The sequence below is a fragment of the Desmodus rotundus genome, chromosome 8 (assembly GCF_022682495.2).
Source record: "Desmodus rotundus isolate HL8 chromosome 8, HLdesRot8A.1, whole genome shotgun sequence".
Taxonomy (NCBI): domain Eukaryota; kingdom Metazoa; phylum Chordata; class Mammalia; order Chiroptera; family Phyllostomidae; genus Desmodus; species Desmodus rotundus.
Window position 1 is genome coordinate 115,908,069 of NC_071394.1, and position 27,738 is coordinate 115,935,806.

General features: G+C 37.7%; 1 protein-coding gene across 2 annotated transcripts in view; it reads right to left on the reverse strand.

Moving 5' to 3' along the window:
• TOP2B (DNA topoisomerase II beta) overlaps positions 1-22,058 on the reverse strand; it is a 65,967-nt gene extending 43,909 nt beyond the window's left edge. The window contains exons 1-4 of one of the 2 annotated variants that reach the window (XM_053930254.2): positions 21,375-22,058; positions 7,733-7,888; positions 6,764-6,854; positions 2,242-2,305 (exon numbers count right to left, since the gene is read on the reverse strand). In XM_053930254.2, coding sequence (XP_053786229.1) covers positions 2,242-2,305; positions 6,764-6,854; positions 7,733-7,888; positions 21,375-21,437 — 374 coding nt within the window. In that variant the 5' untranslated portion in view covers positions 21,438-22,058. Of the gene's footprint in view, positions 1-2,241; positions 2,306-6,763; positions 6,855-7,732; positions 7,904-21,374 lie in introns of both variants that reach the window. The other variant, XM_053930253.2, reaches the window with a different exon arrangement.
• Between the last annotated feature and the right edge of the window lie 5,680 nt (positions 22,059-27,738).

Genomic DNA, 27,738 nt, shown 5'->3' on the forward strand with positions numbered 1-27,738 from the left:
TTAAAAAGAATGAAACTGAAAGGATATCAAAACTGTACAGCAGAGAAAACTGGGTCAATGGAATAAATAGCATAACAGTACTTATTCCCATTTCAATACTGTTTTAAAATGACTTCTTAAATTAGAAATCAAACAAGCAAAAATTACATCTCTGACATAAGATTAATTTTAATAAGAATAAGCTTTATTCTGTAATATATGTAGTAAAGGAAAAAATAAGGAATGCCTTTATAGGATGAAAATCACAAAAATGATTAAAATTCAAAAATAAGATAAAAAGAAATAATAAAATATAAGGATCATCAACGTCTCCCAAAATGTTTGCCTAACCATTAAATATATGTGTATTATATACTTCAATTAAAAGCAGAAGAAAGAATCGATAGTTTCTAATCTATAATTTGTAAACAAAAAAAGTAAAGTACAAAAGAAGTGGTAAAAAATATACTACCTTCATTTTTCTTCCTTGGGAGTAGCTGACTATGATTTTTATTTTATATTGAAATAGAAGACCTTTCTAGCAGAAGTAGTTAAAATGGCATAGAGATGAACAAGAAAAAAACTGGTATCTAATTATCATTAAGAATCAAGTAAATTTAGTTATAATTCCATGTCACTCTTATGCCCATATAAAAATGTTTGTTGATTGAAAAGGGAGTTAGAAAGAGAGCAATAAAGGCGCAGAATTATTCTTTGTCCAGAACTTGTAATAAACTTAAGGTAAAGCGTGCAACCAAGAACCATTATTTGGTCCATGGGTGTCCAACCTGCAGCCTCTAGGCCACATGCAGCACAGGATGGCTGTGAATGCAGCCCAACAAAAAATCATAAATTTACTTGAAGCATTATGAGATTTTTTGTGATTACGTGTCACCATGTATTTAATGTGTGGCCCAGGACAACTCTTCTTCTTCTAGTGTGCTGCAGAGACACCAAACAGTTAGACACCCCCGGCACAGTTGTTTTATAGCTTGTTTATTCATCACTTTGTTATAATAGGGTTCTTTGTAAGCTTTTTAAGTCTGTGTTGCTAAAGTGGCCAAAACAATTAAGATAAAAGAACCAAATAATTGCAACCATATTCATCAAGAATGTATGTAAGGAAAATCCTTTCTTCCTTATTTTAAAATCAGAATCTTTCAAATCTGAATTTTAAAAAACACTCGACCTACAAAATATTTAACATTTATTACTCCTTACTAGGCCTCCTAAAACATAATCAATGATATAGTTTTTAACTGATAATTTCTTAAATATGAAATAAAAGTAATCTTGACAGTTAAAATTTTCTTAAAACTATCCTACATTTGTGCTTAGGTTGTAACTTGTAAGTATCCAATATCCCTTGCCATATAAATTCTCAAAAATGTATTCACTATAAAGGATTTAAATATTTAAAAATAAATAAAGAAAAAGAAAAATCAAGAACTTTAACAGCATAGTTATGTGGTGATACTTTCATATAAGAGTTAACTTCATAATATAACCAAATATAAACTGTACTTTTCTTATATCATCAATACTAACCATGCCATCTAAAATCAGATTATTGACAGAAGGCTATGCCTGAATTATTAAATTTTCATCTTACAGAAAAATCTTAAAATCATGCTAAATTACTAATAAAATTATAAAGGATAAAATAAGTATTTTACAAAGGCATGCTAATGAAAGCAGAATAAATGTAACGACTATATTTTTAACCTAAAAATTCGTTATTTTCACTCTCCCTCAGCCCTCAAAAAAATATCACCATAGTAAGATCTAATTAGCTGAACACCTAGTGTATATATATTTTATAATACAAGCAGTTCCTAACTTATAAATGATGTTATAAATAATGACAAAGTTCAAATACAGACCTTGAAAAGTAAATTCAACCTATAATGTAACTGGAATAAAACTGGCCATTGCCCATAGCCTTGATTTCCAAAGCAAAATTAAGAAAGAAAAGATAGAGTAATTACTTCAGTAGCTGAAACAGCATCCACAGCATCAAAGACAAAGAAAAGTGGTCTCCAAGAACTCACATAAGAAAATATTTTGGGGAAAAAGATCATGAATGAGAAAAGAAGTTATAAGAGTATAATGTTCTAGCTAAAAGAAGCAAAAATAACAAGGTCTTAAGCAAAAGGGACACAAAAATGTACTGAATGTATACATAATTCACTTGAGAAGTATTCATAAGTTGGGCACTATGAATAAAACTTAGTATAAAAATTAAACTTGGAATATACTTACGGATCAATAGAAACTTTAATACAGGTCATGTTCTTATCCCTCTGTTTATTGTCAGCTGCATTAACTATAAAATTAAATACATCAATGAGTAATCAAATATAAAGTTATATAAAGAAATGCATGGATGCAAGTGCATGTGCATTACAACTTAATATAAACAGTTACATATGGTAATAGTTAATAAAAGTAATTACTGGTAACTTCTAATACAAAACCTTATTTTCCAAATAATTCCTTAAATTTTATATCATACCAAATAACTGTCATGTCTTCTACCACAAAACAAGAAAGGGGGGCAATTTTGTGACATATGTAAAAACAAATTAAGTAAGAGCAAACATCTGCAGTTTGCAACCCCCTACTCCAGATCCAAATACAAAAAACTGGAAATCATATTTGTATTTTTCAATTACAGCTGACATAAATTATAATATTAGTTTCAGGTGTACAACCCAGTGATTAGACATTACAAAATGTATTAACAGATTGTCCCAATAAATCTCACACCCATCTGACACCATACATCATTATTAGAATAGTACTGACTATATTCCCTATGCTGTACTTTATATCCCCATGACTATTTTGTAACAACTAATTTGTATTCAATACTTCTTAATCCTTTCACCTTTTTCACATTCCCCAAACCCTCTCCTATCTGGCAACCATCAAAATGTTCTCTGTATCTACGAGTCTGCTTCTCTGCTGCTTGTTCGTTTGCTTTTTAGATTCAATTGTTGATATATATTTATTGTCATTTCATTGCTCATATTTTTATCTTTTTTTCTTCTTAAAGATGACCTGATAACATTTTTATAACACTGGTTTGGTGGTGATGAACTCCTTTAGCTTTTTCTTGTCTGGGAAGCTCTTTATCTGTCCTTCAATTCTAAATGATATCTTTGCTGAGTAGAGTAATCTTGATGGTAGGTTCTTGCTTTCCATCACTCTGAATATTCCTTGCCAATCCCAATCCCTTCTGGCCTGTAAAGTTCCTGTTGAGAAATCAGATCAGCTGGCAGTCTTATGGGAACTCCTTATAGGTAACTAACTGCTTTTCTCTTGTTGCTTTTAAGATTCTCTCTTTGATTTTTAACCTTTGGCATTTTAATTATAATGTATCTTGATGTTAGCCTCTTCGGATTCATCTTTTGGACTCGGCACTTCCCAGACTTGTATGTCTGTTTCCTTCACCAGAGTATAGTATTCTGTCATTATGTCTTCAAATAGGGTCTCAATTTCTTGCTGTCTCTCTTCTCCTTCCAGACCCCCATGATGTTAATGTCAGTAACATTAACTTGAAGTTGTCCCAGAGGCTCCTTATACTATCCTCATTTTGGGGGGATTCTTTTTTTTCTTTTTGTTTTGTTTTTACTGTTCTGATTAGGGGGTTTTTTTTGGGGGGGTTGCTTATATTCCAAATCACTGATATGATTCTCATCTTCATCTACTCTACTGTTGATTCCCTATAAATTATTCTTCATTTCAGTTAATGTAGCCTTCATTTCTGACTGGTCCTTTTTTATGCTGTTGAGGTTCTCACTAAGTTCATTGAGCATCCTTATAACCAGTAACTTGAACTCTATATATAGTAGATTGCTTGTCTCCATTTCTTTTCTGGCATTTTGTTCTATTCTTTCATTTGGGACATGTTTCTTTGCTTCATTTTGGTAGCCTCCCTGTGTTTGTTTCTATGTATTAGGTAAAGTTGCTACATCTCTTAAGCTCAGTAAAGTGGCCTTATGTAGTAGGTGTTCTGGAGGACCCAGTGGCACAGCCTTCCCAATTACCCAAGTTAAGCTCTTGAGGTGCACCCCAGTGTGGGCTGTGTACACCCTCTACTTGTAGGAAAGCCTTGATTGTTGTTGGCATGTCAATGAGAGGGATTTATCATCAGGCCAGTCAGCTGCAAGAACTGGCTGTGACCACTGACCACCGTGGAGGATCAGCTGTGCAGGGGCCCACCCCACAAAGCAGGATTTACTTCAGTGGGGCTCTGGTGCCCACTGAGTCCACCCCTTGAGTGTGTCACTTGTGGAGGTGGCTCAGTGTGGTCTGAAGCTGTTTACTGGGTGCACTGGCTGAGAGGCCTCCTGAGAGGTACAGGTCAAGGTCAATCACTACTTGTGTTCTGCCCAGGGCCACCTGGCATAAGCTACAAAACTATCTGCAGATGGCTGCTACTTGTGCTAGGCTTAGAGATGCCCAGGTGAGGCCAGGCTATGAACCAAGGCAGGCTGCTGCTAGTGCCAGGGCTGGGGTCATTAAGCAAGAGGTACAGGACCCACTGAGGCCAGATGCTGCTTGTTTGAGAGATTTTAGGAAAATCTGAAGCAGGGGCCAAGACAGGCCATTTTTATGGAAAAACCACTGGAAACCACATGGATGGGTCCAAAAGTTTTGTGGGGTGGGATCTTATGGAATCACTAGGGCAGGGCAAGCAGTGTGAGCCAGGGGGATGGAGTCTCAGACATGGAGCCTGCCTGCTGGCTCTGTCCGAGGAGAGTTCATCTAAGGAATAATGGCCTTTGCTAGCACTTGTCTCAGAGAAAGCTGCCCCTCAGCTCTTGCCCTGGTGGCGGACAATTCAGTTCCTCTCATTATGTCTCTGGTGCCTTTTGAGCTACGGCCTCAGCATCAGAACTCAAGTGAGTCCAAGTAAGTCCATACATAGGCTCTTTAAGAGGAAATAACTGGGACTCCAGAAGTCTGTCTCACTCAGCCTTAATACCTGTTGGTTTTTACAGCTACAAGTTATGGGAACTTCTCTTCCTGGCACTAAATCCCTGTGCTGAGGGGCCCGGTATGAGGCTGGGACCCCTTGCTCCTCAGGGAGGACCTCAGCAGCCAATATATCCCTCCCTATTTTTTATCCACCACAAGTGGATATGGGACCAATCCATTCTGTGTCTCTGTCCCTCCTACCAGTCTTGAAGTGGCTTCTTCTTTAATTCCCTAGTTGTAGGACTTCTATACAGCCATATTTCAGGTGGTTCTGAATGATGGTTGTTCTGTAGTTTAGCCGTAATTTTGATATCTTAATTATATTTCATCTTGGTAACAAATAACTACTTTCTCTTGATCCCCTTCAATAGTCTAGTGACTTTATAAACAGATTAAACTAAAATCAATGAGTTATGTTTTAATTACAAAGGCAAAGTCTTTAGCATCCTTAGAAATCTTTAAATCCTATACAGTATAATTGATAATATACTTGATATATTAACCACTGCTTCAGTAAATTCGAACACAAGTTAGCTGTCAAACTGCAATTGTAGAACAAATATGATCCTATTAAACACCTAAAAGTAAAATTGAGTAGAAGACAGTTGAGAGACAATAGTAAAAGAAATAAAACATGAGTAATCAGTTTTACTCTCCTCTCCTTGTCACAAAGACCCACTGGAAGAAGCTCAAACCTACACAATTCTGCTGTCTAGGAAACCTCAAGTGGCACTGATGAGGAGGCAGAGCACGGTCTCTAGAATGTCCTTGGCTAAAAACATCTCCAAAGTGCAAGCGTCCCATAGGAGTCAATTAGACTACTGACTTCATTGACATTCAATTAATGATGTGATTTGGAGAGCAAACAGATCATTCAGAACAAAGAATGGGTGTTTTAAAAGATTTTATGTATTTATTTTTAGAAAGGGGAAGGGAGGGAGAAGAGAGGAAGAGAAACATCAATGTGTGGTTGCCTCTTGCCCACCCCCTTCTGGGGACCCGGACTACAACCCAGGCATGTGCCCTGACTGGGAATCGAACCAGCAGCCCTTTGGTTCCCAGGCCGGCAACACTCAATCCACTGAACGACACCAGCCAGGGCATAATAAAGATTGTTAAACTAGACTGCCCAACAAAAATACTGCATTTGTTGGTAAAAACACAATTTTACATATTTCACCTCAAACTCACTGAATCTGCAAGGCTCAGGCTCTGTAATCTCTCTCTTTTTTTTTTAAATCCTCACCTGAGGACATGCTTATTGATTTTAGAGAGAGGGAAAGGAAGGAAGAGGGATAGGGAGAGAAACATCAATGCGAGAGAGGCAAGATCATTGGATTAACTCTTGTATGCACCCCAACCAGGGATGGAACCTACAACCTAGGCATGTGCCCTGACTGGTAACTGAGCCAACAACCTTTTGGTTTACAGGACGAAGCTCCCACCAACTGTGCCACACTGGCCAGGGCTTTAATCTCTATTTTTAAGATGTCTCCCAGGTGACTGGGAAGCAAGCAACTCCCAGATTATTGCATATACACGACTACAGAGCAACTTTGGGATTACTAATCAAATATATCACATTCGTTTTTCAAACGAACAATTAAAACACAAAGATATAATAAGCAGATATGAAAATATTATAGTAAGTTATGCAAATTTTCTGAAGAACATTTATATTCAGCATAAAACAGATATATACCTTTTAAAATTTATATTGTAAGCCTGGCCTTATATATAGGGACATTATAATGATATCAACAGAAATAGATACATCAAATCTTAAGCCAGTACTCACCCAAGATTTCATCAAAGATCTTGTATAAACCTGGCACAAAGGTAACCTCTCTGCAATTCATTCCTACATCTTCATCATACACCCACATTAGCTGCATTGAGAGAAAAATTGTAAAAAACTTATTAAGTAAAAAAGTGTTTAGAATCAATTTTACACAGTATAAATACACATCTGTCCTTTATGATGTAAATACTTAGACTTTCAAAGTAAAAAAATATACTATTTCAGTTACGATCAATATCACTGTATTCACAATCAATTTAAATAACCTCAAAACTGAGAAACTGTTCATTTTGTATTATCTGTATTTTATCCATAAATTTAGCTTTAATATAAGGCACCAATAATTATAAGAAACAGTACTTAAGTAAAATAGAGAAAATAAACTTATAGTACACTTGCACTATAAGCTATATATTTTTCTATTTTATAAGGAGCCCAGATTAAAATAATATGAACACAACATGATTTGGGATTCAAAGAGACCCAGCTTTGAATCCCAGCTCTTCCTATTTGACAGATCTGAGCAAGTTACTTTATGTAAACTCCAATTTCCTCATCTATACAATGGAGATAACAGTATCGACTTCCCAAAATTGTTAAAATTAAACAAGATAATGTATGTAGGCTGAGTCCATAGTAAGTATAAAATAAATCATTAGTATGTATGTATAAATTCTAGAATTTAAAGTAAACCACAGCATGCATGAACTTAATTAAGCACTTTTCTAAAAGTTCATATAGTACCATTTTACCATATACTTCTTACCTTTGATAGTTTTTATCTCCTAGTTTTTTAGGCCCTAGCAAGAAATGAAGATATTTCCACCTCTCTTATATCCTCTATTTTCCTTATGATGACAGAGACATGAAATTATGTACTTATAAAGCATATAATCACAAAAATTGTATTAAAAAGTAGATATAAATATACATCTCCTAATGCCAATGAAGTTTAAAAACAACTACCTGTGTCAATGGCTCCACTGACCCAATGTATGTGTCAGGACGAAGGAGAATGTGTTCAAGTTGTGTCTTTTTCTGATATACTCTCTCAACAGACAACTTCTTTGAAGAATCATTTCTGTTTGCAGTTTCTGACTCTTCTTTTTTTACAGCATTGTTCTGATCAAAAAGAGTCTAAAATTAACCAAAAAATCAAATTTAAATAACCTACCAAGGGGTAAACTAAAATGTTTATGGATACATGTCATAGGTTTTCTTCTTAACAAAATTATCTTTCAGGTTCACTGACTTTCAAGTCCTAAGAGAACAATCTATTTCCTGACAGTCTAGTTCTTTTTATAATACAGTGTGAACCTGCAGTTTCACACTACTATAATGCACAGTCACCAGAACAGCTAGAAGAGCCTATATCTATTCAATCTAGAAATATAAGTATCTCCCATTTCTGTAAGATAATCAAGTTAATTTTTGTAGTCCTCAAAACTACCTAAGGAGTATTAGTTCTGATCAGGTTACTGGTTCACAATGATTGAACCTGACTGGCTGCAAAGGTCCCCAAAACTTGTAGATTAAGTCCCCTGTCATTAACCTACTGAAGATTATAGTAAAGAGTGGGCAAAAGTAACTTACATAGAATAATAACCTATGTAGTTAGTAAACACTGATATAATGGAGAACACTAAACATGGTTTATGAAATCGCAAATTTCACACTTTTGCAGGTCATGCCATAATTGCTTACATATCAGTGATATGTGCCCCTTTATTGAGGCACCCTATGATTTCAGTTTCTCTGCCAGTTCCAAGGAGGCAGAGACAGGTAATCCTGATTCTAACCATTACAGCAGATAAGGCTCCCAAACTCAAATTCCTATAGTCTGGAAATTTCCCCATCTTCTTAATACCATCAGAGAACACCTCTCTCCTTCTGGAATTCCCTAATACTGACAAAGAAGACATCCAACTAAAAGAAAGGTATTATGAGGTCTGAGTTTTTGGAGTCAATAAATAAACAAACTGAACTAACAAGCAAAATAGAGACAGATTCACAGATAGACAGCAGACTGACAGCTCTGGGGAGAGAGGTTAGGGGGTGGAGGGATTGGGCAAAAAGGACTCATGAACATGGACAACAGTGTGGTGATTGCAGGGTGGGGGGAGGTGGGTATAAGGAGGATAAATGGTAATGGAAAAATACAAGAAAAATAAATTTAAAAAATAAAATAAATAAAGTGTTTAAAAACTCGAATATAAGACACAATGAGAAAAATAAAATAACTTCACAGGTCTTTGAACTTTAGTAAAAGTGAAACAATCAGAAGAGAAACAAAGGAAGGGAGAGAGAGAGATTTTGTGCATTTGAACAAGCAGTGTATCACTTCAATTCAGGTTAAAGATAATAGCCATACCATCATCTTTAAAGTTATTATTAAAAAGAATATCATTACATAGCCTTTACATGTATGTTTAAAAATCAAACTATAGAACCTGTTCATAGTCTAAACCAAAACAAGAATTATAACATACAAACCCTATGGAAATTCAAATGTTAATTAAAATCTTCCAATACCATAACTTAAAATTAAAGATGTTTAATATTTCACAATATTAAACAGCATTATAACTCATTTTCTAAATTTTAAATATTTTTATATTCTCTCACTTATAAGTCTACCCATTAACTCTGCTCAGAGTTCATTAAAAATACCATGATTTCACTCATATGTGGAATCTCATGAACAAACTGAACTAACAAGGAAAATAGAGACAGACTCATAACAGAACGACAGATAAGGGGTCAGGGGAGGCTTGGGGGTAGAGGAATTGAGTAAAAAGAAAAAAGGACTCATGGACATGGACAACAGTGTGGTGATTGTGGGGTGGAGGGAGATATAAGGGGACAAAATGAGAATGGAAAAAATATAATAAAACAAATTTTTTTAAAGAGTGAGTATGGTGAGAAGCCTGTGGATTTCCTGGGAAAACTTTTATATTACTTTAAATGTAGTTCATGAACAAACAGCTTCGAGACAAAAAAAAAAAAAGGTTCCCAGAAACACATAATAATAGGTGAAAAATGATGTAGATAATTAAAGAGTCTTGATTGAAACAAACAAAAAAAGGATACCTTTGGACAAAAGAAAATAATTCTGTTTCATAAAGTCTTCATATTGTGTTTCTATCAAAAGTTAGATTATGAACGAGCTGGCCAGAAATATGAACCATATTTTTAAAATACCAGACACTCTCAATATTTCTAATTACGTTCCTTGCTTTTCATGATGAGATGATTAATTTAGAGAAAAAATCTAATGGTGAAAACAAAATAGTTAGAACAAAGATCATAATGACTTTGACCTTAATGATTTTTTTTAAAAAGTGCTTAATGATGATAAATGCAATGGAATCAAAGATGAGTTAACTTCTTACCATAGACTTAGAACTCTGCAATTATTGGCATGAAGATCAGAACTTATAAAACCATCCAAATAAGGGCTTTTTTTCCTATTCAAGGCTACCTCAAAACAAATCCTATCACAAACAAAGCATTTTGAAGATTAGACACAACCAGAGACTCATGTCTCCCTAATTTGGGCTTCCGAATTTGACCCTGATGAGTTACACTGAACTCAAGTAGCATACAGGTATGGAAAAGAGGGGTGAAGGACTCCTAACTCCTTTTTTAAGAATCACAATGTTCTCCACAACCCCTTACTACCAACTGCCACCACTACCTCCAGATGGATACATAAAAATAAGGAATGTCTGCCTTGCACCTACCACCTTCCTATCATGTTCAAAAGTTGTCATTCTTGCTAGGATGTCTCAAAAATCACAGAACATGTGAAATGTAGTTGGCTTTGTCAGATTACTATTTGTAATTTTCTCTAGGAATAATATGGGGTGGGCAAAAGTAGATTTACAGTGATTCACATGGAAAGTAACACAATAATTAATAAATAACAATACAAGAATAAACTCTTGTGTTTCATGCACTCACAGCTGTAAACCTACTTTTGCCAACACCTGTATATAAATAATTAGAAAATAAATGTGACAATATATTTAAAACATTTGATGACAAAATACATTTCCCTAAATATCACATGACAGGTGTTGAAGAAAAAGATGTATCATTCTATTTAAAGTAATGAAAACCATTAAAGAATACATATTATTTACAGAATTTATAATAAACTAGATGTTTTGAGGTCTTCTGTAGATATTTCAAATAAATTCTTAATTATGATATTAAATAATTTCCAAAACTTCACATAAACCTTTAACCTGGATATTTCACTGAGTATTTTTAGTTACTCATAGCAAAAAAAATTTTGTGTTAATTATAAACTCCTATTGCTGTATTTTTTATAAAAACTATATCAAGTATTTTTAAATTATAGTTTATTAAAACTACCCTGTATATTGAACAAAGTTATTAAAAGCTGTATTAAAATGAACCCATTTTCATCAGAAAATAAGTTATATTATATATATGCATAAGAAAATATAAAATATACCCACAGAATGTCAATAAATTAATCTGTGAGAAATAGAAATATTGGTCATTTTCTGATATACACTTTTTAATTTTGTACAATGAACATATATTTTAAAGATTATTAACCTATTTATGTGAAAATGTAATTAAGCTAGGATAAACCTGACGCTTTCTTTTTTCTAGAGGCACTGTTTATACTTTCTTACTACTTCTGCTGTCCCAACTGTCTAACTAGAATCTAGGCAAACAGGAAGTGAAACCCAAATAAACAAGAAAGACTGGCAGCCTTGACAAAGTAGAAAGTAGAAATTAATACTGCCATCAGATTTATCTTACTCTCCCGTTGTCAGCAAATGATAGTTTGCAATGCTCATTAGCTCATGAGCAACAAAGAAAGAAGATTCTCTCGTAAGAGTTCAATAAGCTTTTCTGAAAGAAACCTAGACTAATTGTCTCTTTCAGCTCCTGTTTATTAGCAAGTTGTCCCTGATTAATGGCCAGGCCACTAAAAATGAAAATCTGAGGGTAAAGCAAGGGAGGGCAACTTCCCTTCCCCTTCCTACTCAATGAGATGGTCCCATATCTAGAACAGGTTTGAATACAAACAACCCCATTCTAAGAACAGAGAAATTAAATGAGAAAAACCTTTGATCACATTATTACCACTATCTTTACCTTAAAAAGGGGAGGAGAAGGGGTCAGTCACCCTGAGTATCTTCAGTTTTAACACTGTTACTAATAATATTCAGAAAAAAGATCAAGAAATTAGCCTTAACAAAAACAGACCAGCAAACTCATATGTACAGGTTTATAAAAAGCACACTCGATTGCACAGATGATAAAGGAGACTGATATATATTTGATACCTGCAGAGAATTATGCTCATTTTAAATACTGATAAGAAGGGGTCTTTTGATTCAAAATGATTCAACCTTTTCTTTTTCTTATATGTTCACAATGATATCTTGTACTACAATAATTATACTAGGTATTCCATATTGACTAAATATTAACAATATGTCATTAAAAATAATCAGTTATCAAGAGAATTCCAAGTAAACTTTTATCAAACTAAAGTTAAAAACATATGATTTAAGTTTATTTGTAATTTGTTTACTTGTTGGTCAAATTACCAAACTGTTTATAATTCCGGCACCCAATTACACTGGAATCTAAGAAATCAGGGCAACATTCTCATTGCCAGGTAAATTAAAGGCAATAAAAATGTAAAATAATCCCATATTAAGATACATATTCTCCACATATGTAAAAAAGTTGTTTTAATTCTATTCTTTCTAATTTACACATACGATGATGCCATAACTGACTTTTTCTACAGTTCAAAAGCTGGCTGTCAAGTTAAGCAATACATTATGGGACAGTTAAATTATAACAAAAGCATCAAAATAATATATAAATCTATTTTTAAATATTAATCTACTTTATAGCACTTTTGTAATTCTAACTCCTGGTAGTAAAAGAATATAGATTTCATACTTATCCAAGACTCAACCTTTATCAAGAATACTTCTCAACCCCCAGAAAAGAAAAACATTCCAATAAAACAAACTCCTTATTTTAGAATGAGTATAAACCAAGATTATTTTGTAAAAAGAAAGATTTTTCTTACACAGAGTTGTCACTTAAAATATAGGAATTTGGGGCAATCATCCACAGTTCTTGTTTTTCTATAGAAAAATGAATTGCTGCCAAAGAGGGGAAAGGAGATGGTCTGCCAGTTGGTGCTAAAAATGAACTAAGCCACACACACATTCATATAATCAGCACAACATCTCATCATCCCCAAGCAAACAAGAGTGGGATTAGCAAAAGCTTTAGGAACAAGTCTCCTCTCTTATCTTCTATAGCATCCCTTCACTTTGCATTATCCTCTTGTATCATCTCTTCCCTTTTTCTCCCTAAAGGCTGCCATGCTTGATGTCTATTTTAGCCACATTTCACCTATATAACAACAGAAAGAGTCATTTTATCTACCCACCATTATGGAAACAAAAACTATCCATCTGCCTTCCAAATATGCTCCTCCAGAAATGTCCTCCCTAAGACAGGGACAAGAAGAAGTGTGGATGATGAGGGATACTTAAGATCATAAGAAATGCTAAAATGTCCATTGTGAAAATAAAAAAAATAGACTTTCTATAAAAGGCAGCCAGATCTGAAAAGAAGTAAAGCTATCACTATTTGCAGATGACACGTTATATGTAGAAAATCCTAAAGACTCAACCAAAAAACTATTAGAACTAATCAATGAATTCAGTAAAACTGCAGAATATAATAAGCAATATACAAAAATGTTGTTTCTGTACTTTAACAAACTGTTTGAAAGAAATTAAGAAAACAATCCAATATACAACTGCATCAAAAAGAGTAAAATACCTAGGAATACATTTAACCAAGAAGGTGAATACCTCTGCACTGAAAATTATGAGACACTGATGAAATAAACTGAAGAAGTCATAAATACATGGAAAGGTATTCTATGCTCATGAACTGGAAGAATTAATATTGTTAAAATGTCCATACTACCCAAAGCAATCTACAGATTCAATGCAATCCCTATCAAAATTCCAATGGCATTTTTTCACAGAAATCAAACAAAAATCAACTCAAAATGGATCACAGACTTGAATGTAAGACTTGAAACCACAAAACTCTTAGAAAACATAGATGGTAAGCTCCCTGACATCAGTGTTGGTGGTGATTTTTAGGATCTGACACCAAAAGCAAAGGCAACAATAGCAAAAATAAACAAGTGAGACTACATCAAACAAAAAGCTTATCTCTAAACAGCAGAAGAAACCATCAACAAAATGAAAGGTAAACTATCAAATGGGAGAAAAGATTTGCCAATCATGTATCTGATACATAGCACCAATAAAAACCAATATGATTTAAAAAATGAGCAGAGAATCTGAATATTTTCCAAAAAACATACCGATAGACAACAGGTACATGAAAAGGTTCTGAGCATCACTAAGCACCATGAAAATGCAAATCAAAACCATAATGATAATCACCTCACACCTGTTAGAAGGCTATTATCAACCATGAGGAGGCTCAGCTGGGCATCATACAACAGAGCAAAAGGTCACCAGTTCAAATTTGGTCAGGTTCAAATCCACTTAGGGCATGTACCTGGGTTGTGTGCCTGGTCCCCAGCTGAGGTGTGTGCAAGAGGCAACCAATCTGTGTTTCTTTCTCACATCAGTGTTTCCCTCCTCTCTTTCTCCCTACCTTCCCCTCTCTCTAAATAAATAAATATATATTTATGTGTGTATAAATATATATATATTTTTTAAATACAAGAAATAACAAGTTTGGTGAGGATGTAGAGAAAAGGAAGTACTTGTGCACCATTGGTGGGAATGTAAGTTGGTGCAGCCACTATGAAAACAGTATGAAGACTCTTCTAAAAATTAAAAACAGAACTACCATATGACCCAGTAATCTCACTTCTCAGTATTTATCTGAAGAAAATGAAAACAATAACTCAGAAAGATACACTGTATTTTTCGGACTATAAGACATACTCCCCCCCCCCAAATTTGGGAGGAAAATGGGAGGTGTGTCTTATAGTCCAAATGTAGCTTACCTGGCTCATTGGGGTGGGGGTGGGGGTGGGGGTGGAGCAGGGTCACAGGAGGCAGGAGCAGGACCACATTTTTTGCTTCAAAAATTTTTTTTTCCTATTTTCCTCCTATAAAACCTAGGTATGGTGTGTGTCATATAGTCCAAAAAATACGGCATACACCCCCATGCTCACTGCAGCATTATTTACAATAATCAAGACATGGAAGCAACCTGAACTGTTCATCCATGGATGAATGTATAAAGAAAATGTCACACCCACCCACCCACCCACACACACACACACATACACAAAGTAATATAATTCAGCCATAAAAAAGGAAATCTTGCCATTTGGATGGACCTTGAAGTCATTATGCTAAATAAGTCTGAGAAAAGCAGATACTATATGATTTCACTTACAAAGAATCTAAAATAAACCAAAACAAACACAAAAAAGCAAACTCATATATACAAAGAAGAGACTGAGGGTTGCCAAAGACAGGGGCAGAGGGAAGGGGAAAGGCCGTCAAAATAAGTAAGTCCTGGAGGTATAATGTATAGCATGGTGACTGTAGTTAATAACACTGTATTGTATATGTGAAAGTTGCTGAGAGTGGGTCTTTAAGGTTCTCAATGTGTGGTGATAAATGTTAAACTACAGTTATTATAGTGATTATTGCTCAGTATAAAAGTACACTTTCTCTGAGACAAAAGAAATGAAATAGGTTATCACTGGATTAAAAAAAGGAAAATGGCCCTGGCTAGTATGGCTCAGTGGTCGAGTGCTGGCCTGCGATCCAAATGGTTGCAGATTCGATTGCCGGTCTAGGGCACATGCCAGGGTTACAGGCCAGGTCCCCGGCAGGGGTGTGCGAGAGGCAACCACACATTAATGTTTCTCTTCCTCTTTCTCCCTTCCCTTCTATAAATAAGTAAATAAATAGTCAGAAAATCTTCCTATAAAAAAAAAGAAAAATGTGTGTGTGTATGTACATGTACCCATCTGACAGCTTACTATGTGCCAAGCACTATGGGAATTACATAAATAATCTCAATCCTAGTAAGAGCTCCATAAAGTTGAAACCATTACTATGATTCTCTTGGATGAGGAAACTAAGGTCTGGAGAAGTTAGGTGTTTCCCTAAAGCTAACAAAGCTAGTACTTAAAGAGGCTGAATTATAAAACCAGATGATGTGATTTCATAGCCCATACTTTTAAAGAGCATTATGCTATACAAAATTTATATACCCTGAAAAGGAAATGTACTTCCTAGCTTTTTCACACAGAATGAACTAGGTTAGTAGAAGAGAGATAGGTATGTCCCAAAATGCTTTGTTTATCCTGTCACATTAGGTATAAAAGATGAGTTTAATTTTTAATATTTTCAAATGGGGGAGGGGAAAAGAATAAATGATGGTTAAGAACATAAGCCTGGTTTAAAACCTACCTTTGCCTTAGCCATGCCCTAACAGTTTGTTACCTAATCTCTAGGACCCTATTTCCTTCTCTGCAAATGGAAACAATTAAACGTTTTCTTTAAAATGGGGTCATACTTGTATTAAGATTTAATTTTTTTTTAAAAAAGAGGCTTATTTTTTAAAAAAATATACTTAGTAAAATGTAACTGCTGCTACCATCTAAGTATCAAACAGATCTGAAACGATGAAGGTAAACACACTTCTACTCAGAAAACCTAGCACAATTTATAAAAACTGTTTCTAGGGGGAAGTGGGATAATGGTGGAAAGAAGGGGTAGGGACTAGTCAAAGAATGACCCATGGACAATGGACAACGGTGTGGGGATTGACTCTTTTTGGGGGGGGGTAGGCAGAGGAGGGCAAAGGGGGAAAATTGGGACAACTGTAATAGAATAACAAAAAATTAAAAAATATTTAAAAAAAATAAAATATATGGAATAAAAACTGTTTCTAAAAACTGCTATTATGTTATTTAAGAATGTATCTAAAGAATATTGCTACTTGACCACTTGTCCTGATAATGAAAAAAGAGTTTTCAGGAAGTTAAGTACATACTAACTACCCAATTTGTTAACAATAACAGGTCGGATTATGTATCCAGCTCTTTGCTAGACATCATGAAGCTGCAGTCTCGAAACTTTCTGGCACTGCGGGCCAGCAGGTGGAGCTCAGGCGAGCTTTGCCTGAGGCCTGGTTCCTAACAGGTGGCAGACACACCAGTCCATGGCCCAAGGGTTGGGGACCCCTGCTAAAAAGGATACAAACAAGTAAAATGTATGCTCTCTAACTTCAGGAGTTTATAACCTGTTAAGACAAAAGTATCACACATAAAAATAACATTAAAAAGAAAGACATTTATGTTTTATGATCCATAAGAGTAACAGAAAAAAATGAGTATGAACTGGAGGATAAAAGGTTGGTGAGACTCTCAAGTAGCCTTTGATGAGTAATTAAGATTTAGACTGGTAAAGAGGGGCGAAAGAGGCATTTGTGATGAAAGGTAAGCATGCTAAGGCAAAATGACCAACATAAACATGACGTGCAGGAGACTGTGAACAAATAAATCTAACTATGAGAACTATCCAAAATGTATTTCATTTGGGAGAGCATATAATTTATGAAAAAATTGCCTTTGAAAATCTGTTTGAGCAGTTTAGACTTGCAAAAATGAGCCACTGAAACAATGTTCTTAAAACAAACCTTTAACCCTGGCTGCTGTGGCTCAGTGGATTGAGTGCTGGCCTGGAAACCAAAAGGTCTCTGGTTTGATTCCCAGTCAGGGCACATGCCTGGGTTGTGGGCCAGGTCCTTGGCTGGGGCCATGCTAAAGGCAACCAACCAATGTTTCTCTCCCTCTTTCTCCCTCCCTTCCCTTCTCTCTAAGAATAAATAAATAAAATTTAAATAAAAATAAAAACAAGTCTTTAAACAGTATTTTCATATACAGCCATGTTTCCAGTCAAAAAAAATTTGTTTTATATGTCATAAAATTTTACTTTATAAATACTACAGTTAATTGTGGCTTAATTTTTTTAAAGAGGCATATGTTTTAGATTTAAATATTGAAATATTTACAGATAAAATGATATAATTATAGGATTTGCTTTACTTCAAAATAATGAGAAGGAGAAAGGTGGGTGACCTTGAACTGATGATTGCTGAAGGCTGATGATACAAAGAAAGTCCTTATACTTTTCTGGCCACCACTTTTTTATATGCTGAATATTTTCTATTACAATATTTTTAATCTACTAAATTAGGGTGTTACTGGGAAAAATCAATATTAACATAGTGATTAACTATATTCTTGTATCTTCACAAATTTATTTTTTACAACCATTTAAAGATGATAAATGACTGGAGTAAAATATCCAATAAACTACTAAGGTCTAATAATCAAAGCTTTACAAACTATAAGCTAATTCAAGAAACTCTGCTTTCTTCAGAGAAGCCTTCATAGCTAGCTATTTTAACTCAAAACAGTTTTACTGGATTTATATTTTTCACCTTTTTAAATTTTAGATTCTGCAAATCCAACACAAACCAAATACACTATTAAGAAGTTAATGTTACTCTTAAACCACTTTGCTTTGTGGTTTCAGATATTATAGTGTAAACTTTCGTGCAATGACACTGTTAACACCAAATGTTGGCATCCAACTAAACAGAAGTCAATACGAGCAACACATGGCATTCCCAAAATAATGATATCATACACCAATTCCATTTTTACTTCTTCCTGTTACCCACAAGCAGGTGGCAACATAACACCGATTTCAACACAGCAGACAAAGTTATCCTCCTCAGACACAGATGACCACTACTGCAGCAAACCCCTGAACTCTGTGCAAAGGAATAATTTGCTTTCACCCTGCCTTAAAGATATTTTACATTGTGCATTTTGTGCATTTCTTGAACTTCACCAATATAAACAAACATTTATTAAGACCAGTGCTGTGCCAAATATGTCGTCTCAATTTTCAAAGCAACCTTATTTTACAGATGAGAAAACAAGCTTAAAAACATTAAGTTCCTTGTGCACTCCTGCTGGAGACAGGATCTGAATCTATTGGGTTGGCCAAAAAACCCATTACGTTTTCCCTTAAAATAAAAGACACATTTTTTGTTTTTACCAATAACTTTATTGATTTGGATATTTTGAGTATGTCAGCTATGTCCCACTATTGGCTTCTAGTGGGTAGAGACCAAGGCTGTTGCTAAATATCTTCCAATGCATAAGACAGCCCCACAGCAAAGAATTATTTGGCCAAAATGTCAATAGTACCAAGAAACTTTGCAAACCACTTTTGACACGTTGGACCAGTCTTAGCACCTTCTCCACACACTGCACAAATATTTTTTTGCCTTTCAGTTGCATTTTTACCTTTCTTGAAAAAATAAAGCATAATACACTGATAACACTGCATATTTTCTTCCATCTTCAATATTAAACTGGCTGCAAAAAAATTCACCAATTTTGATAGGTTTTTTTAAAATGCACACTGATATGACAGCTGTCATGATACAATGTAACAAAACTGTTTCAAAAGAACTTAAAGACAACTAAGTACTACTAGAGTCATCATACAGAAAAAACTAAATGAACTTTTTAGCCAACCCAATACATCAATCTGACCTCAAAGTCGATGTTCATAATCATCTCACTTTATCATCTGCCACAAAGTTAAACAAGTCTATGATCAATGATGTATATTATGGACATAATGATGTTTACATAATCTGACTTAAATTTAAAGCATGCATCAAACCTTACAGTAAACCTATGGGGTAATTATCTTTTTAATAAACTAATTCACCAAGAGGATATAATCTATAAATAAAAGATTTTTTCTACTTATTTTACTATATTTCCTATATTAGTAGATTTATAATGGAAAAATCTTTAATCAGTAAATCAATTTCTTTCAAATGAATTTTTCCAATATTGAATGAGACCCTCTAAATTTCACAAAATTTCTTATATAAATGAAAGTTTCTTATTGAGCTTGAAAGAAAAAATGGTCATTTAATTATCGACAAAGTAAAATAGCAGTAAATTAAATACTGCTATCAAATATTGAAGCCAACCAATTCAATCTTGGAGCAACGTTTACCATTATAGAATCAGAGGTCCTCAGAGAAAACACTGATCAGGCCTCCACACTTCCCAATAGTGAATGAGAACCACCTGGCAAACTAATTCCATTTTCAGAAGTCGTTTGATTTTAGTAACAGGGGTAAGGGCCATCAATTTAAAAAATCATTCTTTTTGTGTTTATTCATTCCCCCCTCCCCTAAATGTCCACATGGACCATTAGCTTATGTCAGATGACGTTTCCGTCTCTGGCCTCTCGTCTGTTCATATTACATTATTGGAGTAACATACAAATTTTGGAGATTCAACAGTAAGAACCTGACAAGTAATTTTGCAAAGCACCTTGCCGTACAAACATGAGCGGTCCCAACGTTCCCCTGCTATCAGCAGCAAGCTTTGCACAGGGAGTGCTTGCCAGTACAGCAGAAGGGCTACTCAACTCACGCAAACCTCGGCCAAGCCGAGAGAAAATGAAGAATTAAGTAATCAAAACGCCCGTATGACAGCTTCCTTGTGTGTTCCGAAAAAGGGACGGTCTATCAAAAGTCCCTGGAAAATGAAATGCTTTCTTCTTTTCCTCCTGGGTACCTCGCCGGTCGGCTGAGCTGGGCCTTTCTGTGCAGGAAATGACCCCGAGCTGAACTCCGCGCTGAGCGAGTGAATTATCGATCCGCCGTGGGAACGGGATCTCTCCCGGGCTTCCCTCCACTGCCGCTTCCCAGCAGGAACCGCGCGCCGGGCCCTTTTAACGCCGGGACGAGTCACTTCGGGCGCCCTCCGCGGGGCTCTCCCGTCGGCCCCCGCCCCGGCTCACCTGCGCGGCCGGCGCCGGCGGGCGCTCCCTCCAACAACCCCGCCCCGGCCGACGGCCCTCGGACGCGCAGTCACCGCTGCGAAGCCGCCCCCCGCCCCCGAGCGCGCCCCCCAGTGAAGGAGACTCCCGGAATCTACGTGCGAACTGCTGCAGACACACTCCCCGCCAAACCCATTCTTTGAGAGATCAGAGCGTCAGAAACGGTTGCGTTTTCCACACACACACACGCACACACACACACACACACCTTGCCCGGGGATTTCCTCAAGCCACACTTGCAGAAAGTGCTGCCCCACACAGACACGCGCGCCTACTGCCAGACCCACGCTCTCGTCCCCCGCTGCCCCGGGAGAGTGTGGGGCCGAGGGGGCAGGAGAAAGCAGGGGCCCGGGCCGCGTTCCGGGTCTGCCCCCCAAAGTTCCAAGTGCGCGCGGTGCTCCCGCAGCCCGAGCCTTCCAGGAGGCAAAGAGAAGAAAGGAAAGGGGCGGGCGCGGGGGGATTTCGCCGGGAGAAGCCCCGACCCCGCGCGCGTTCCGAGGACCGGGTTTCCCTCTCCGCCCCGCTCCCACCCCACCCCCTTCCCCCCCCCCGCGGAATGCCTGCCCCGCCGCGGGCCGGGAACAATGCGGCGGCCCGGACCCCCACCCCCGGCGCCCGCCACTCACCACCCAGGTCAGTGCCCCGTTGCCGCTGGCTCCCGCGCCGCCGACGCCGCCCGCCTTGGCCATGACGGGTGCCTCCGCTCACAGGCCCCGAGGCCCCGGCCGCCGCTCCCGCCTCCTCGCGGGCCGTCCGGCCCCGCCGCTCCGCGCCGACCGCTCCACTCGCCGTGCTCTCAGCGGCGCCGCCCCCCGCGCCCCATCGCCGAGACCCGGGGACGACGCGCCACCGACACCACCGAGGAGGCCGCGCCGCCCGCCGCCCTCAAACTCGAGGCGCGGCGTTCGCGTCGCCCGGGCCTAGCGCCGTCGCTGAGGGAAAGGCGGAGGAGGAAGCGGGAGGACGCCGGCAGCAGCCGAGCAGCAGCGGTTCCTCCTCCTCGCCCTCCTGCGGGCGCCTCCGCCAGCGGGGCCGAGGTCCGGAGGTGCAAGCGGCGAGCTCGGCCCGGAAGCCCGAGGACGCAGAGGCGCCTTGTCCTTCCTCACGCTCCGTGAAGGCCGGCTGCTCGCGGCCCCGGAGTTGCCGCCTGCCGCTGCTGCCTCGAAGGCGGCCTTCGTAGGCCGTGCTGCAGCCCTGACTTCCTCAGACCGACAGGGACAATAAACAGAGCCTCCGCCGCCGCGGTCGCCTCCCTCTTGTCCGGCATAACACCGCACACACACACTCGCACACCGGGGAGGGAGGGCGCGGCGGACGCCCCCGCTGTCAGTCAGCGCCCCGTCGCCCAATCGGGGCCTTGTCGCCCAGGCTCTTGGCCAATCCCAAAATTCCAGGCCCCCTGAGGGGCGGGACCCGAGGGGGAAACGTCATTTCGGGTAGCAACCGAAGGGAAGATTTAGGGTTTTTTGTTTGTGTGTGTGTGTGTGTGTGTGTGCGCGCGCCTGTGGATTTTCCATTTGAAGGGAGATCGGGGGCTGCTGTCAAGGGTCATTTGAGGGCGGCGAAGGGAAAGGGTCGAATTCGCGTCGGGTCGATTGTAATCCTCCAAGCGTGCTGTTTACTCTAAGACCTGCCCACGTAGCCGAGGCTTGTCTTTGCCCGGGGCCGCTGGGGGTGGGGTGACAGGAAGAAGCTCGGGGCCGTCCCAAAGGGAAAGTATTTTTAAAGAGCAGTTGTAAACCACAAACAAGACGTTGTAGATCACTGATGCCAGGAGAGCCGTGTGACCCCGGCCTCCCCAAGGCCCCGAGTGGACGCTGCTGCCGAAAGAATGCTTTGCTCAGACCTTCCCCTCCTCCGTCCCCTTCCTCCCTCTTCCTCCCTTCATGCTCAAAAGGGACACGGTCAGTTTCAAGAAAACTGCATTTAAAGAACTTAAATGATGAGAGGCACACCGAGAACGTTCCAGAGAAAGAATGCAGGTTGGGTTGAGGGGTCTGTTTCTGCTCTTTGTTGACCTTTCTCTCTGCTCTGAGCAATGCGGAAATGTCAGTGTCAGTTTTTCTTCTCATCGGTCCAGCACTGTGCCTGGCTCGGTCTGAGGGGGTATGTCTGATATTTTAAATTGCTTTCGGTGGAATTTTAAATGCCCACTAAGGAATAATGTGAATATATTCGCATTAAAGCTTTCTAAGAACAAAAATTACCCACACAGTCACACCAAAGTCTTTGGCAGATGGAAGATGGCTTTACTTCATCCTGCTTTTCAATGTAATTTCATTCAACAAGTATTTATCGGGCGCACACTCTGTGTCCCTGTGCCAGGCTCTGCGATGGGTTCAAAAAAAAAAAAACAAGGCCTCTGATTTCAAATCATTTTTAATCTGGTCTGCTGGGCAGACTAAAAAGAGAGTTAACTGTCAACGGAATGAGTACTTGAGGACGGGAAGTGCCATCGACTGGTTGTGACAAGAGAGCTTTTAAAAAAAAAAAAAAACAAATGAAAAACCTACTGCTGCTTTGTGAAAAGGTGTTTTTGTGAACTTCTCTTCTAACTGTGCATTTCCTCTCCGGGGAAAACAAAAATGTCTACGGTCACATCTTTCAACTGCCTTCTGAGTCCAGAGAGATGGGGAACTCTAAAACATGGAAATAATTTAAACATAGTTTTTCTTAATTAGCTCTCTAGTGGCCATGTAATTTGGGCGTATTTGGAGCTTTGGTTCAGAACAGTGAGGTCTTTCTTCACCTTGAACTTGAGGTGTAAGCTTGTAAAATCAAGACACACCAGGGGCTAATCTGCACTCTGAACCCGACTAACTAAGTATCTGTGCCTGTTATTTAACTTCTCTGAGCCTCTGTTTGTGCCTTGTTAAAGTGGGGATTTTTGCTATTGTACCTACTGTGACTTTACATCTTCAAAGTACACATATTTTATAAGTTTGAAAAGGAGTAAATAATTTTAAAGGCTGTGAGGTTTTTTTTATAAAGATATATGCTTTAAATAAAAGCCAAGCCATAAAATGTATAACTGTCTCATTTTTAACTTTATTTTTCAAAGATCTTCTGCCTCAGATTTTGAAGTGATAAAGTATATGCAGAGTCAAATAAGTTAATTAATGAAAATCATGGTTATTTTTTCACTTGTCTCATAGGTGAGGCACTGAATCTGTTAGCTTTCTGAATAGAAGACAGGCTAGTAGTAATTGTAGCTGGTTTTATTCTTGTGAAAATACTTACCTAACAGAAAGACACATAAAAGTTGTTGAATATGTGGATGTGCAGATCAGCAGTTTAAAGCAGAGATTTGTGATGAAGAGAAGAAGGTATCTAGATCAAAAGCATCTCTTACGGTGGAATGTGCCAGGTTTCTCTACCTAAGCTATCATTATTTTTCTTTTGTAACTCATACAGAGGTGAGTGAGGTTTACAGTTGCAAGTATGTGAAACACAGTTTATTCTTGTATTATTTATTAATTATTGTATTATTAGTATTATAACTGTGAACCTACTTTTGCCTACCCCTGTAAGTAATATATTCCTACCAAAAAAAAAATAAAAATCTCAGCTCCTGAAAAAACTGTTGATCTTTTGAACTATGTGCAGCAGACTGAATATATCTGTGGTAAAATTGGTCGTACTCATCTTAAGCACAGTTTTCCCTTCTGGGGTTTTGTCAAATAATTATCATTTACACAGTAATTATAGCAATCATTGCCACATTAAAAAAGCTTCCATATCAGGTTTGTCTTGTTTGGAATACTATTTTATTCATATGTGTATATATTATATTTAAAGATAGTTATTACCCCATAGCAACACCAGCCAAAATGAAAAATTATAAAAATCAAAGTTAATCCTATGAATTGTAAAAATAAATTCCTTTATTTAATCAAGTTTTCTGAGTAGCTTCCATGAAAGCTTATCCTAACAACTTTAGAATTTTTATTTTTAAATCTTATGTTTCCCTATTGTTGCAATCAAAAAAGTATTTATTGTGCCTAGTATGTGTTAGGTACTCAGGAACTAGGAATTTTTAAAAGTGTTGAAATTAGGTCTCTGCCTTGACTTTACAACTTGACTTACATATTTTTGAGCTAATCTTTTTAAGCCAAAAGCAGGTTCATATTTATTCATTTGCTATTTAATAACTGTTTTACCTGATGAGTCACACCTGTCATTATAATTTATACACAGTAGGTAATTTAATCAATAAAAATTGTCTAAACTATAATGGCAAAGTTTCAATAAAGTTTTCAATCAAATCATATATTATTCCATCATTGAGATTCACTTGAGGCCTGGGGACCAAACTTTAGTGAGCATTTAAATAAGATAACATTTGAATTCAGAGTTCAATGTCTGCACTTTTACCTCTCACTCTCACTGTGTTAGTTGTTATGGATCCTTAATGTACGTGGTGTACAAAGTTGCTAGGCTGAGAAGTAGAAAAACTAGTCTATTAGCTCAATAAATGATTGTCCAGGTAATGATTATTAAATGTTTTCCATGTAATGTAGTTGGTTATATTTCTTTTTTCTTTAAGAACTTATTTTTATTTATTTTTAGAGAAGGGGGAAGGGAAGGACAAAGAGAGGGAGCGAAACATCAATAGGTTGCCTCTTGCTTGCACCCCAACCAGGGACTAGCCTGAGACCCAGGCATGTGCCCTGACCGGAATCAACCAGCAACCTTTCACTTTGCAAGACGATGCCCAAACAACTAAACCACACAGGTCAGGGCTGGAAATATGTCTTTAGATGTGTCTGAAGGGAGGAAAGAAAACTAGTGTCAAGTTTGGGGTGTAAGTATTTATATAGTAAATACTGTAATGGATTATTAACTCTGATTTTTGTGACTATTTAATCGTTCTAAATATTTTGTGAGTATATTTTTACTTATATAATAAAGGCATCTAAGCACCAAAGGTAACGTGCGTGTTATGGATGAGTGAAGGCATCGATAAACACCACATTTCTGCATATTAGCACCACTGGGAAGACATAAAGGCCGAAGGTCTTCAGTTTCTACCTATAATAAGTATGGATGTTTGTTTTGTTTGACTTTTTTTGGTCTAGAGAAGTTTGTTTTGATTGGTTTTGGCCAAGTAAGCTATGGTGATTCTCTGATACTGTTTCTAACGACTTCCACAGATAGATGGAATATTTCACTTATTTTAGATGATATAGATCAGCAGTAAGTCAGGATAAGTCAGCCGTCCCCCTCCCCCTTGTTGAAAATAAGCAACGAAAACTTATTTCTCGCAGTCCTGGAGGCTGCCATCAGGGTGCCGGCCTGGCCAAGTTCTGGCGAGGGCCCTCTTTCAGGTTGCAGACTGCCTACTTCTCATCGTATCCTCACGTGGCAGAAAGAGGCTGGAATGCTCCCTAGGAGAGCTCTTAACTGTACTGAATTATATGTCCTGGAGAATATAATTAGCATATGCCTTAGTTTAAAAGGCTGTTTTTGACCTCTGAAAGGGTCTAATATTAGGTTTGGGCTTTGGAAGAAGCGTTTTGTTGTAGGAAAACCCAGCTTTGAAGGACATTAGATGCCATCATTCACTTAACCTTCACCAATAGATTCTAGCATGTGGGTTACTAAATTGTATTTGAAGTTTCTGGTTGCCCAGAGTCATCTGATTGTTTCTCAGTAGGTTTATAAGACTCAGATCTAAAGGATCTAAAGAAATAAGATAGCAGCGACTTTTCTAACTAAACCGTTTCCATTTCAGAAGAGCTGGGAACTCTAAAGCTTGAGTTGCCAAGTTATTTTCATTCTGTACTATATTTAAAAATTTAATGGGGAAAGGGAAGCCCAGGAAGTGTGAGAAATATTTACAAAAGAAGAATCTAAGATGTGAAGCCTTCAAGTTAGAGGGGTTTCTGAAACAGAACCGAAAAGGTATCTGCAAGTTATCTAAGGTGATAATTAAAAATCTGAACTTTGAAAAGCTGCATCTCTGTACCAATGAAAAACAAAAATGCACTTGTTCCTATTTCCATAACAGTTAAGCACAGATTAGCCCAGATATCTCACATAACACTAGCTGAGATGTCTTATGTACTATCTTTGTCTATAAGCTTTCTTCCTTACTTTGAGAGGCCTGTTTGATTATGGAAAGTTCCAGAAGAAGGCCCAAGAATGCTGATTCTTCAAGGAATATATCTTTAGTTTAAATGGCGTTTGAGAAAGTAAAAGGCCAGCCTGTTCATGTAAATGGTATATTACATAGCACTAGCTAATCCCAGAAAGAACCTGGAACATAGGAGTTCAATAAATAATGGCTCATAGAATGAATTGCAAACATATCGAGATGTTCCTTGCAGTGAAACATCTCACCCACCACCCGTGATGGTGCTGAAACGTGGCCAGGATCCTTGTCTTTTGTTTTTTCAAGTGTTCTTGGTTGATCTTTATCGGTTAACAGATTATCAAGAATGGGTGGAAGCATTCTACCAATTTAGGAATATAAATCAAGATGATATGAGGAAGGAAAAAAGAAGACAGGTTATGGTATGAAGAGAAAGAATGGGAGGAGAGGGGGCAGACAGGGAGCTAACGAAAGCATTTAATCCCGTGAAACGGAGTGGAGAAAGTAAATGCATTCTGCTGTGGAAGTAGTCAGCTGCAGCCTTCCCCATGCTTACTATCCATTTCATGAAGAAGGAAAAACCCACTTACTAAGAACCTCGCTATCTGTTTGTTACAGTACCAGGCAGGTGCTTTCATACTTATTAGCTTAATTACCCCTAAGAGAGGAATTATCATTCTTATTCCATGGGAATAAAATTCATATTCCAAGGAAGTGAAAACTCAGAAAGTCACAGCTGACTGCTTGGTGGACCTGAAATCCAAACCCAAGTTTCTCTTACTCCAAACCACACCCATTTGTCGCACTGACAAGTTGGCTAACATACTTGGCAATACAGCATATTTGGCAACGTGTTAGAAACTTGGCAACAGCGGTGAATAATTCCGGCCATCAGT